We start from the raw sequence: 13,790 nt of genomic DNA on the forward strand, positions 1-13,790 counted from the left end.
AAATAGAGAAATCTCTATAATAATAAAAGCGTAATATGCTAATTAGACAGGACAGCAGAACGACCTTCCGGACGTCATCCTGGACATCCTTCCAGATGAAGCTGAGGCAGCGGGGGTCAAGGCAGAGGTGGTTAGGGGTGATCAGGCAGGCAGGCAGAGGCAGTTCGGGGCAATCAGACAGGCAAGTGAGCAGTTAGGGGTAATCAGGCAGTCAGGCAGAGTGGTTAGGGGCAATCAGGCAGGTGAGCGGTTAGGAGCCAGCGGTTAGGAGCCAGTGGTCCCGGATTGCGAGAGGGTTGTCCAGCAGTCAGACATCCCCTGAGGGGTCCCAGATTGCGAGAAGGTGCAGGCCAGGCTGGGGGCCTCTAGTATATATATATAGTTGCCTTGGCCCTGGCTCCTGACACAGAGCGCCGACATCCTTTGGAATTCCTGAGTGGTAAGAGCACTTAGGAACATCTTTTGTTCTAATATTTGGTCTCTGACCTGACTCCTGCTGCAAAGCACCTAACTCCTTTGGAACTTCCTGAGCTATAAGAGGAGGTAGGAGTGTCCTTTGTTCTAGTGAGGCAACTCTTGATGGGCTCCTGATTGCTTCTGAAGGGGGGCTGTCACCAGAAAGACCAAGCCATTTCATTAAAAGCTTGAAACTTCCAGCCCCACCCCATCCTCCAGGAAGGGGAGAGTGTTGGATATTGAGTTAATACCTGTATAATGACGCCTGCATAAAAATCCCAGAAGTACTGGATTCAGAGAGCTTCCACACTGGGGAGCACATTCATGTGTCGGGAGCATAGTGCACCCCAACTCCAAGGGGACAGTCGCTCCTCTGTCTGGGACACTTCCAATCCTCACCCTATATATATATATCTCTTCATCTGACTGTTTATCTGCATATTTTATCGTATCCTTTATTATATAATAAATCAGCAATTGTAGTATTTCCCTGAGTTATGTGAGCTATGCTAGCAAGTTGTTAAACCCCAGGAGGGGGTCACAGGTAACAGCCTCTACTGCTGATTGGCATCTGAAGGGGGGAAGCAGTCACATGGGACTGATCTCATGCTAATGTTATCAGTGGAAATGGAGTTCTCGGGGTGCCTCAGGGAAAACAATTTCCTGAGACCCTCACAGGAGAATGGGGTCTCATGGAAAGCTTTATTGATGATGTGAAATTAAGGGGTTTCCCCTCCAAGATCCCATCTCTGTCCTGCCATGGAATCTTGTCTTCAGCGGGGCTAGAATTAAGGCCACTGTCCAGAGTTTCTGTTCCATATGAAAGTACAGTACAGTACAGCATCTGGCTGGCTTACCTGTACTCCCAGCTGCAGTCCATTGCGTGTGGGGTCCACACAGCCATGGGCAATGTGGCTGCTTAAGACCCTAGGACAAGTGAGCATACAGAGCGAGTACAGGTCATGAAGCAAGTGAGAGCAAGAAGAGGGATGGGAATTTAACTTCCAAGATGTTGAGCATTTGCAGCGGCTTCACGCCCCCCCCCTCCCCCGTCTCCGCCACCACCCTTCCCAGCCAATGATCTTTTTCCCAGGCCATACTGACAGGCAAGTGCCTTCCCTATGTCACCCCCACTTCACTGCACCCAAATCTTTTGTTTGATCCCTTCCCCCAGTGATCTGCAGGGAATGGACTGGTGGTTCCCTGGGGAGCATGAAGCTGTAGCTTCCTGGTGAAGCTGCCCAGGTGATCATGCTTATAACGTCCGGCCTCCCCTTTGCTCTCTTCCTACTATTAATCTTAACAAACTAGTTAATTATGACGATAACACTAACTCCAGGTAGATAGTGTCAAAACTGAATTAAATTGTAGGACAACCTGCTGGTGTCAGAGACATGGGTATGGGAATAGCCCCACACTTCTGGTGTTGTGAGTGTGGTAATAGTGTGAGAGTAGAGAAAAAACACAAGAGTGTTTGATATATATGTATATATGGCTAAGCGATCATCCGACTAGCCAGTAGGTATGACATGCACTGACCACCAGGGGGCAGACGCTCAGCACAGGAGCTGCTGAGCTGTGGTGACTTGGCAGCGGTGGTTCTCTGGTGAGGCATGCCAGAACTAGAGAAGAGGGAGCCCTATTCCTTACGGGGCTGCGTGATTCCACCTTTGGCCATGGGTTATGTTGTTGCTGGGGCATGTCGCCCCGAATCTGGTTTACTGCTGAGCTGCAGTGACCACAGATGCCCTTAGAGCCTTGGCGCTGCCCCAGATGTGATTGGCAGGGAGGGACCACAGGAGGTTGGCTCCAGGGCATGTCCAGCCCATCTCACCCAGCTCCACCCCGCTAATTAATTTCCTTATAATTCATTTCCTTTCAATGTGCACGAAATCTGTGCACCAGGCCACTAGTACACCTATAAATACAATATTTCCCATTTTTTAGGTAAGAAGACACAAAACAAACATGATTATCTGAAATAGATGGACTGTTACTTAACATTTATTCAGTATGCACCATATGGTGGGTGCTGACAAGCAATTAAATAAGATGATATCACATATACTAATATAGCTCCAAACTGTGAATATAATGATTAAGATGAATCCTTACTCTTCTCTTCGCGGCTTAAAGAAAAAGATGGAGAATACAGACTGGGTTTAAAAGGCGAGCAAAATTGCTTAAAGGATTGGAAAGTAATACATACGACAGAGGAAAGGAAATTAAATGTTAAGTGTTTAAAGGTTAATAACATGAGTAATTTTCCTCACCACTAAGAAAATGATTTTTAATTATAGTATAAAGGATTTAAATTAGCTACCATTTAATTATTTGTGCATTCATTTAACAAAGTTTATATGTGCTGTTATATAAATAAAACTTCCACTGATTTAATGCTCTGTGCTTTACACTTTATATACATTATCTTGTTCAACTTTCCAAATATCCTACATATTATCATCTGTAATTTCCAGATGAGGGGAAACATTAGAGTGGTTAAGTAACTTGCCCAAAGTCACACAGCTGGTGGACAGTGGGTCCTGGATTAAAAGCCAAGTGTATCTGCTTTCAAAATTTGCTCTGAATCCATCAATATATTGCCCATCCACATACATTATGCTGAGCTTCAAGCTAAGGGTGGCATTGAAAGGGATTAGTTGGAGACCCTGCCCTCCTGGAATTTTTAACTATAGCAACTATATTTACATAGATAGCTCAGGACTGGGGCAGGGCCATATGAAAGGGAGAATCAATAAGTGCGCTAGGGTTTTGGAGCCTGAGTGACCCTTTTTGAACAGGCTTAACACACAGGTAGAATAATCTGGCCTGAGACTTGCAAACAATAAGGGTTTCAATTAGTAGACTAGATGAGAAGACAGTGCAGCCAGGTAATGGCTCAGAGGAAAAACAATGCAGTCGTATTCAGTACAGGTAGAACAGGAAGTTTATACAGGGAAGAAGTATTGAAAAGGAACGTTAGGCTAAATTTATTCTCTGGGTAATGAGAACTCCTTGAAGCTTTCTGAGCAAGGGAATGATGTGATGAAGACTATCCTCGGTGTTCTTATAAATGCAGTCTCACCCAAGAGAACTCTGGGATGGAGGGAGAGCCATCTGCACCAGTCCAGATGGGAATAAAGGTCTAAGTTGAGAGGTAACAGAGCGAAGACAAAGGATGGAGAAGGAGATATGAAAGGGCTTGAATTCCAGATCACATCTATGAGTAATTGTCAGGATACTCAAATTGGAGAACTAAGGATGACAATTAACTCTCTTCAAAAGGTTATATACGGCATGCCTCAGAGTGTTGCGGGTTTGGTTCCAGACAACAGCAATAAACCAAGTCATAATATTTTTGTTGGCAGAGGGTCTTGCCTTCGACTGTAAAAACAAACAACAAACAAACAAAAGCAACATCTGAAAAGCACAAAGTGAAACACAATAAAACAAGGTATGCCTATATATAGGGTGTCTCTAAAAAAGTAGACACACACTTTGAATAATCATAAAGGCAGTGTTTACTAAAATACATTTCATTGAGCTATCAGCTGTTAAAGTGTGTATACATTTTTGGGACACTCCCCCCAAAAATATTTGTCTTAGCCCACTTGGACTGCTATAACTAAAACCATAGGCCAGTGGCTTGTAAGCAACAGACATTGATTTCTCACAGCTCTGGAGGCTGGAAGTCCCAGATCAAGGCACCAGCAGGTTCCGTGTCCTGTGAGAGCCCTCTGCCTGGTTCACAGACACCTGTCTTCTGCTGACGCCTCACAGGGCAGAAGGGGCAGAAGGACTCCCAGAGGCCACTTTTATAAGGGCACTAATCCCACTCGTGAGGGCTCCACCTTCATGACCTAATCACCTCCAGAAGGCCCACTTCCAAATACATCACATTGAGGGTTAGGTTCCAGCATATGCATTCTCAGGGGAGGACACAAACATTCTGTCTGTGCCAACATCCTTGCTGCTCAAACTGTGGTCTGTAGAGCGTCGATACTGTCATCACCTGGGAGTCCACTGGACTTGGACAATTTCAAGCCCCACCCCAGACCCACTGGATGAGGTCTGCGGCTTAATAAGATCCCAGGCGGTTCCTGTGCAGCTTGGGAAGCACTGTTTGTTTTCTTATAGAAACTGCCTGTGGTCACCGCAGTTAATACTGATTGCATTTGCCATAGTATAGAATGTGCTATGGTATGTAGATAGTTAATTCCATGGTGTGTTTTCTGTAAAGAATTGGTTCAACAGTGTGTAATTTTGTATAATGAGAGGAACACGATTGGTGAGGAAAAGAAAAAATAGATAAGGACCAATTAAGATAATCTCAGTGTGTCTTTTCCAAAGGGTTCTCCTCACAGAAAAGTGGAGGAGCAGCCAGTCAGGGCACAGTGAGACTCTGAACAGCAAACACTAGAATAAGAGGGTCTTAAAGTGGCCACCGCTAACCTCAGAGCTGCATGCCCATGATGAGCCACCTGTGAAATTAAAAACCTGGTTTATGCCCAGCCAGTGTGGCTCAGTGGTTGAGCATCCACCCATGAACCAGGTCAGGATTCGATCCCAGTCAGGGCACATGCCCGGTTGCAGGCTCGATCCCCGGTAAGGGGCATGCAGGAGGCAGTTGATCCATGATTCTCATCGTTGATAATTCTCTCTCCCTCTCTCCGAAACCAATAAAAATATATATTTTTTAAAAATCTGGTTTGTGAAACTAACAATGAAACATCAAGCAAATACCAATGTCCAGGGTACAGTGAAATTTTGGAAATGAGGCAATTGGAGATTGTAACTGGGCTGGCAGCTGAATGACTAAGGAGAAGATATAAAAGAGGAGCCCACAAAACCAGGATTTTAAGGAAACGAGTTGCATGAATGCAATTCCTCTGCTTCAGTCTGGCTGGTACAATTTGGCTATCCTGGTATAACCCCGCGGTGGGAACTTACAAGGCCAAATCCCACAAACTGTAAGAACTAAGAGGAATTGGTCTGGAGTGTGTCAAAAGTTACAATAGCTAATTAATCTTTGAGCTTTGTACCATGCCTATTGTTGATTTTCTACAGCTTTCTTCTTGAGATTTTATGTTAAAACAGCATTTTTGTACTTTTTCTTAAACACCATGAGACCAGTAGATAAGAATAAATATTTTCCCAGTTCAGAATTTCACTAGTATAGGAACCCCTAAAAAGAAAACCCAATAATCTTTGGACCACCCAAAAGTCTTTGTTTTCACAGAAAAACAAAAAATTATAAACTGCCTCCAATGACTGCTTCCTGAGGCTATTAAATGAGGATCATAATTATCTTTTAAATTATGGTATAATTTGAAATTCTTCAACTATGGTATAATTGGGTCTTTTGTTGCTTACTTAAGCTGTCATTTCTGTTCTTTTTAAGATATTAGCAACAGCTTTGCCTACATGTGATGTGTATTTGCAGCAACAAGGAAGCTATTTCATAATTGACAAAGGAAATATAATACTGAAGAGAAATCAGGAACAGAGCGTCCATGCTGACCAGCAGAGCGAGGTAAGCCATTTCTCACGGCCATTTCTGTCGTGCTTCAACCACTAACCCAGATGCACCCAGTCTGTGCCTGGTCCGTGTGAGTACCCAGTGAGTGTGAGCTCCATTAGCCTCAAGAATAGAGTGGGGGGAGGAAGAAGCGAGCCCCAAGTATTTAGCGTCCCTGTGCAGAACTTCGATGGCTTTATCTCTTTTCACAACGAAAATTCCTGGAAAGCTGGGTTCTGAAGAGTTAGAGACTCGGGTACTGTGAATTCACAATTTCCTGTCATTTTAGTGCGAAAAGGTACAGTCTGAGAAATGGCTCTCCTCCTAATTTGAGAAATGAAACATGCTGATGTCCCTGGGGATGATGGTGCATGGCTTGGCCCTCGATTCCAAGGCGGTTGTAATCGGTCAGTGCTGGGGTGAGGGCCAGGACGATGCCACCTCCCCGGGGCCCTGCTCCAATGGCTCCAGAAGGCTGGAGGGGGCCTGACGACCTCACAGCCAGCCAACCATTACCCACTCAAAGGTGGGACTGCTTCAGGCCCATGTCCTTTGTTCAGTCGTTACGCCGGGATCTTTACTGAGAGTCCCCTGTGCGTGTGCGTGAATGGGCATGTTGCAGAAGCACAGGAAAACAGGCGCTGGCTGTCTTGTTTACAAACCTAGCGCCTGAAACGGTTCATTTCATATAAGAGACCCTCTTATGTGAATGAAGTGGTTGAATGAATGGCGACAGAAATATGTAGCCACGGAACCTGTCTAAGATTGTTGTTGGAAAATGAGCCATGTGCAGAAATGACTGACGTGTGCCAGGCGGGCCAAGTACACAAAGGAGGTGCGCATACGTGACGTGGACTTCAGTTTAGGGAGAACTGGCTCCTGCTGACACGGTCCACGAAGGCTGGGTAGTGGTGTTCCCCCCGTGTGTGCCTACATGCCAGTGGTGGCGGCCTGGCTCTCTCCTGCTTCCGTGGCCCTGCCGCACGCCCAGGAAGCCTTCTCTGGCTTCCATATCTGAAGTCCTCCTGAATGAGAAGGGCGGGGAAGCCGGCACTGCCCCCTCCCAGGGCTCCCTGTGACACAGACCAGTCAGCCTCAAGTTTTACTGTGTGCAACTATGACCCTGGGAGTTCATTTCGAATGCATGTTGTAGGGCAGTGATGGCGAACCTATGACACGCGTGTCAGAGGTGACACACGAACTCATTTTTTTGGTTCATTTTTCTTTGTTAAATGGCATTGAAATATATAAAATAAATATCAAAAATGTAAGTCTTTGTTTTACTATGGTTGCAAATATCAAAAAATTTCTGTATGTGACACGGCACCAGAGTTAAGTTAGGGTTTTTCAAAATGTTGACACGCCGAGCTCAAAAGGTTCGCCATCACTGTTCTAGGGCCTTCCCCTTGAGATGCTGAGTCTGAGAATGGTCAAGAAATCTGCCTGTGTGCCAAGCACCCCAAGGTGATTCCGATTTTGCAGACCCAATTTAATAGACTCCTGATTTAATAGACAAAACTTCTCATCCATTACTTGTCATATGTGAAAAGTAACACCCTAATTTTAAAATTCTTTTAACCCAAGGGTTGCTTTCAGTTAAATTAATAGGTTATTTTTTGTCATTAATTCATTGTTATTTTTAACAAATTTTAGCAAATAGGCCATATGTTGGAAGAAACACTATAGTAATTTATCTACAACTGTAGTCTACGTACATATTTAAACCGGAGTTACTACTCGCAGACAATGTTCCCCGAATAATTAGCATGTGATCACACTGCATCGTACATGCTAACGGGTTCTCTTGTCACATGATGTGACTTTCTGCAGAAGTTTGAACACATGCTGGCCTATATTCCGACCTGCTCTAAGCCCCGCCCCTCCGTGTGCATTTGTTTATTCCCAGTGACTGGTGAATGCATGCATTTACTAGACCTATTCAGTATACATTTAAAATTACAGTAATGCATATAGAAAATTTTACTGCAAACTTAAACTTTTCGTACATACTTAATTTTAATTACACAAAACGTGTCTACATAACTAAAAACAGATAAACTAATTTGTTAATTTTTTAACATACACATTCGGAAAATCCACTTTATTATACAACTAGAGGTCCAGTGCACAACATTTGTGCACTGAGGGGGGGGAGGTGGTCCCTCAGCCTTGCCTGCGCCCTCTCACAGTCCAGGACCCCTCAGGGGATGTCCGACTGCTGGTTTAGGCCCAGGCCTGAACTGGCAGTCAGACATCCCTCTTGCAATCCGGGACTGCTAGCTCCTAACCACTGCCTGCCTGCCTGCCTGATTGCCCCTAACTCCTATGTCTGCCTGCTTGATCACCCCTGACCACTTGCCTGCCTGCCTGATCACCCCTAACTGCTCACCTACCTGCCTGTCTGATCATCCCTAACCACTCGCCTGCCTGACTGATCACCCCTAATCACAGCTTCATCCAGAAGGATGTCCGGAATGACATCTGGAAGGTCGTTCACCTGTCTGGTCTAATTAGCATATTACACTTTTATTATTGTAAATTCCTCCATATCTCTCAATGCCAGAAATATTACTCCTGCCAGTGCCTTCCCTTCCCCTTTGTGCTGCCCCAGCTCTCCGGAGATGGCAGTGTTAGCAGTTGCTCTGCTACTGCACCCCAGGGATCATCAGTTGTGTTACTCACGGGGGTTCTCACTGCCGGATGAACAGTACATGAGCCACCTCCAGAACTGCATCTGAGTCAGTCCCCTTTTAGGGAAACTGGTACCAACCGTCTCGGGTCAGAAGCCATGGAAACAGAACCTAACACTGGATTCTGGTACAGATGATTTATTTAAAAAGTGTTTTTAAGAAAAACTCTTTTTTTAAAAAAAAATTGATTTCAGAGAGAGAAAGATCCATTGCTCCACTTCCTTTATGTATTCATTGGTAGATTCCTGTGCCCTGACCAGGGATCAACCCCGTAACCTTGGTCTATTGGGACGACATTCTAACCAACTGAGCTACCTGGCCAGGGCTCCAGGAAAACTCTTTGAGAGAGCGAAGAAAACAAGATAGAGAAGGGGAAAGGGTAAGATGTGGTCTCAGGTGAAACAAGCCATGATCCACAGGGCGCTTAGAAGTGAACACTGCAGACAAAGCTGTCCCGCTCCTCGAGACAACCAGGTCAACAGCCTTGGCTGCGAGGTGTCTTGGGGGGTGTAGGAGGGCAATTCTCCAGAGGAGAGGAGGCAACACACACACAACAAGTGGGTGATGGTGCACCAGCCGGGTAAGGGGATCCCAGAGAGGTACCTACAGCATCTACTGCAATTGTGAGAGTGTTTCTGCAATGTTTGAAAATGTTACATGTGGATGAGTTTACATACACCCCTGTCTACTGAAAACTAGGGGTATAGTTTCTCATTCCCATGTCTGTCTCCAATGCAAGATTCTAAACTGCTCTGTGGCAGGAACTCTGTCCTACTCATCTTAGCATTCCTAATTCAGAAGCTGACATTGAATTGCTACTAAGCAAATGTGTGGAAAATGAAGAGAAGTTTGAGGTAGATCACAGAGCAACTTGAACTCCAGGCTAAGTAATTTGGGCGTGATTCTGTTGGCAGTTAGAGTTTGAAATGCTTGTTGGCAGTGGTGTGTAATATGTATTGGACTTGGGAGAAAATGGAGAGAACAGCCAAGAGACGGTTGCAGCAATACAGGCAAAAGCAACAAGAGGGAGGATTCCTGTGGAGGCTGTGAGTATGGAGAGGCAGATGCAAAAGCCATTAAAGAAAAATTATCTACAGGATCCAGATGGCCTCAGGCTGACATCTAGGACAGAGCCTTTTGGGGATGTTAATCAATCAAGTGAGTTAGTTTTGTGCTTATCTGCCTCCAGGCAGATAGAAGACCATTTCTCATGTTTGCATGGAAGAAATTTCTAAATAATAAGCACATGTGAGTTTTCTCATTGTCATCAGACATTTAGGCAAAATCCATGAACTAGGCATGGGAATCTTTTTTTTTCTTCCCATTTTTTGGCCGGGATCCTACAGTTGTATCTGAGAAAGCCCAAGGTCATCCATGTGGAATGTGCTGAATTCATTAGCACATGGAGTACTGAAAATTAAGGTGGTTTCCAGTGACACTGCTTTCAAATCAATCATTCTGTACGTAACATATGTCCCAAAGCTACAGACTGAGCACGCTATTCTCAGCCGTGCTCTGGCCTGGATCCTGGGTGGAATAATTTATCCGTGACTCAGATGGATCATATATGGAAATATGTGGGTTTCTTTTCTTTCTTTTTTTCTCCGAACTCTTCCAGGCCTTGACTATCGGCAAAGCTTATGTACATTTCTCTCTGATTTTAGGGCTCAGTGACTTTTGGCCGGGTGCCTGCCGTTCACGTTGTTTTCCGAGAGCCAGTTCCCGGGATGCCCATTACGTGGACGGGGCCTGGATTTGCCAGGGTTCTCCCTGGGGCTGGCTTAAGATTTGCTGTCAACAACATTCCCTCTCCCATGGACTTCACCGTGGCCATTCGCTATGAAACTCAGGTATTCTTTAAGTCCAACGCCTTCGAATGGTGAAAAATTGGAATACATTCTTGCACTAAATGTTTCCATCCCAGTCTTGCTAGATATGTTTATCATCAAAGTATTTGCAGAAGAAGGAGAACATCTGGAGAGCATTATACACCAAAGGGTTTCCTGAAGATACTAAAGCAACATAGCGAGCCACATGCACACATGCTTTATTCCAGGGAGAGAAGCTAAAGTTGGAGTTATATATTTAAGGCCCTCGATCTAAGGAAGTGGTGATGGAATGTTTGTATAAGAATAATAAATAACTAAAATAACATAAACCCTGCCTCTCCTGGGACTCTTTTTCTAAAAACTTAATAAACTAACATACATGCAGAGATTCAGACTTCAGGGTTGCAGCAGAAGCATTTATTTGCATTTGGATTTCCCCTGAAAGAAGAGAAAAGCTAAAAGCAGGCTTCTCTCTTGTCTCCCATTGCCTTACTACACTTCCTGGCCTTTTAAGAAGTATCTAAACAGAATAGGGAACAAATTAGGAAAATATTTGATTTAAAGCAATAGTTTCTAACCTTTTCTTTATATAAACTTTTCTTTGATAATCTGAAACCCCACAGACCATCTCCCCTGAAAAATATTTTCTATGATGGGGGCAGTGGGGGGGAGAGGGGAACAACGATGGTTCCAAAGTCGCCCTAAGGACCACACTCTGGAAGCGCTCACTGTGTGCTTATGACCAGAGCTGCTGATCTGTTTTGAAAATCTTGATATGACACAATTCTCTGTTTCCCACTTACACTCAAAAGCCAAGGGACTTCAGTGAACTTTGACCTAGTGAGCATGACAAGAAAGTTTTAAATATACCTATATATAAATTTTTCCATTGAGAAGACACATCTCTAACAGCTTTAAAATGCTTTTCCAAATTGTAGGGCTTTCAGAGGATAGCTAATTGGCATATAAACAAATAGAAATACATCTAGTAATATAATAAATACATCTAGTAATAAAATAACTAAATCATATAATTTATATACTAATATTTACATAATAACGTGAAAAAATGCATCTCCTTTTGTGGAGAATTCCACACTGTTATTTTTGTTCTGTGATTTATGAACATGATGAGTTAACTGCTGCTTGGAGGGCAGGGGTTAAAGGGAAGACGTGTTGGGAACACAGGCTTCTCTCAGGCTCGTGAACTATGTCGCTATGGCCCGAAACAATATTCCTCTACCTGGGTCACAATTCAGACACCAGCGAGGTGGGCCTGAGAGTGAACCTCTAAGGCTTTTTTCAACTAGAAAATTCTATTTGCCAAAAGGGCCCTGGGTTACAAATTCGATTCCATGCAGTCTTCACCGGGTATATGTTTGTGCATGCAAAACAGGCTCCCACGTCCTCACAGTGGCATGCTTTTATGTCCTGCCCATCTAGTCCGCAGCTGACTGGGCTGTCCAGGTTGTGGTTAACCCCCCTGGAGGGAGCGAGCACTGTACACGCAAGATCCCACCGCAGAAGCCTCCGTCTTTCTCCTTACCCGCCACCTCAAGGTATGCTCCGGACCTGTCCTCAAACAATGAAGGTTTCCTAGCATTTTGTTCATCTATCAGTAACATGTACTCAGGAACTAGTGGGAGAAGAGGTGTAATAACCCTTTCCCATTCTCTCAATGGCTTTGAGATGTGAGAAAGTGAAATGCTACAAGAATAAGAGTATAATATTCAGTTGAGTTCTCTCAGCTGAGAGTCTGTGAGGTAAAAAGCTACTAGGTTTGCCTCATCATAGATTTGTGGCAAAATAAACCAGAGACCCTGTTGGTATTAGCATGGCAGGTAGGATGGAGGTCATTTGTGTTATCTTTTCCCCACCGCAGTCATGACAACCCATGGCCAATAGTTTCTAAGGCTTTGCTCTCTGGCCCAACCTGTGGAAGAGCCACGGAGATTCTGCATTTACTGTCCACCTGGATCTCGCCGCCACCCCACAGTGAAACCCACATCACGGCATAGGTGGAACACTACCAAATACTGGGGTCACTTCCGTTACATAACTGTACTTTTGTCATTGAATTGTTGCTTTATTTCTCCTAATACAGAGTCGTGCTGCTTCCCACACCCATCTGTTTAGAACCAGATGTGCAATATTCTATAGACGTCTATTTTTCCCAGCCCTCGGAAGGAGGGTCCCACGCTCATTCACACATCCTTGTTGACTCTGTAAGTATCACAGAGCTTGGTGGGTGCTGCCTTCCAAACTGAGCTCCATTAAAATCCCACGTTTAGACTCTCTGGTGAAATGTTTCTTGAGACGTGTGGATGTATTTGTTTCCTTCCAAAAATCACCTATTCTCTCTAAAAATCACCTAATAACAATTGCAAATCTTACAGAACAGGAAGTGCCAGTAATGGTTTGAAGTGTGTCTTGCTCAGTCCCTATTGCGTCTTGCTCATATTCTATCATTTACTCATATAGAGTCAACACCCTATAAGGTCAGTACTAAGATTATTCTCATCTATAGACGACAGGACTAGCTCAGGGTCACCTAGCTAGTAGTGAGAAGTCTGGAGTGAGAGTCAGACTGTCTGATTCCAGAGCCTCTGCCCTGAGCCAGGACAGCATTACTGAGTTTCGGGGGAAATCCCACCACGTTAAAATTAGCATCTTGTAAGCTCCCACGTATACATAGTCTACTTTTATGTTGTCATCAGAGTGCTCATACAAGTATGGGTGTGCACATTTTTCACTTCGCATTATATCATAAGCATCTTTTACTATGTTTATGTAGTTTTATTTCTAGGAACAATGCATAGTATTTCTTTGAGTGACTGTTTTTAAATTGTATTTTTCAATTACAGTTTAATATTTTTTGTATTAGTTTCAGGTGTACAGCATAGAGGCTATATAATCATACACTTTACAAAGTGCTCTCTGCACGTACTTACTGTAATAGTATGGACTGTATTCCCTATGCTGTGCATTACAGGCCTGTGACTGTTCAGTAACTACCAAGGTGTACCTCTTAATCCCATCACCTTTTCCACCCAGACCGCCAACACCCTCCCATCCAGCAGCTATCAGCCTGTTCTCGGTGTCTATGAGTCTGTTTCTACTTTGTTTGTTGTTGTTTTTTGTTTTGTTTATTTTGAGTGACTCCTTTCAGCATCTTTTCCTCACAGAGTAGGACCACAGATGGTCCTTCTAAACTTCCACTCTGTACACTGCAGACCCAGGCTTGTCACTGGGCAGAGTTTGGCATTGAGTGAATTTATGTAATTTACTTATCTAGTG

General features: G+C 44.2%; 1 protein-coding gene across 1 annotated transcript in view; it reads left to right on the plus strand.

The window, feature by feature from the left end:
• The window catches only part of LAMB4 (laminin subunit beta 4), a 97,611-nt gene that overhangs the window by 41,216 nt on the left and 42,605 nt on the right, over nucleotides 1–13,790 (plus strand). Inside the window, 3 exon segments of the mRNA XM_006774858.2 lie at nucleotides 10,329–10,514; nucleotides 11,937–12,052; nucleotides 12,598–12,718. Of these exon segments, the coding sequence (XP_006774921.1) occupies nucleotides 10,329–10,514; nucleotides 11,937–12,052; nucleotides 12,598–12,718 (423 nt within the window).

The sequence above is a fragment of the Myotis davidii genome, unplaced genomic scaffold (assembly GCF_000327345.1).
Source record: "Myotis davidii unplaced genomic scaffold, ASM32734v1 scaffold125, whole genome shotgun sequence".
NCBI classification, from domain to species: domain Eukaryota; kingdom Metazoa; phylum Chordata; class Mammalia; order Chiroptera; family Vespertilionidae; genus Myotis; species Myotis davidii.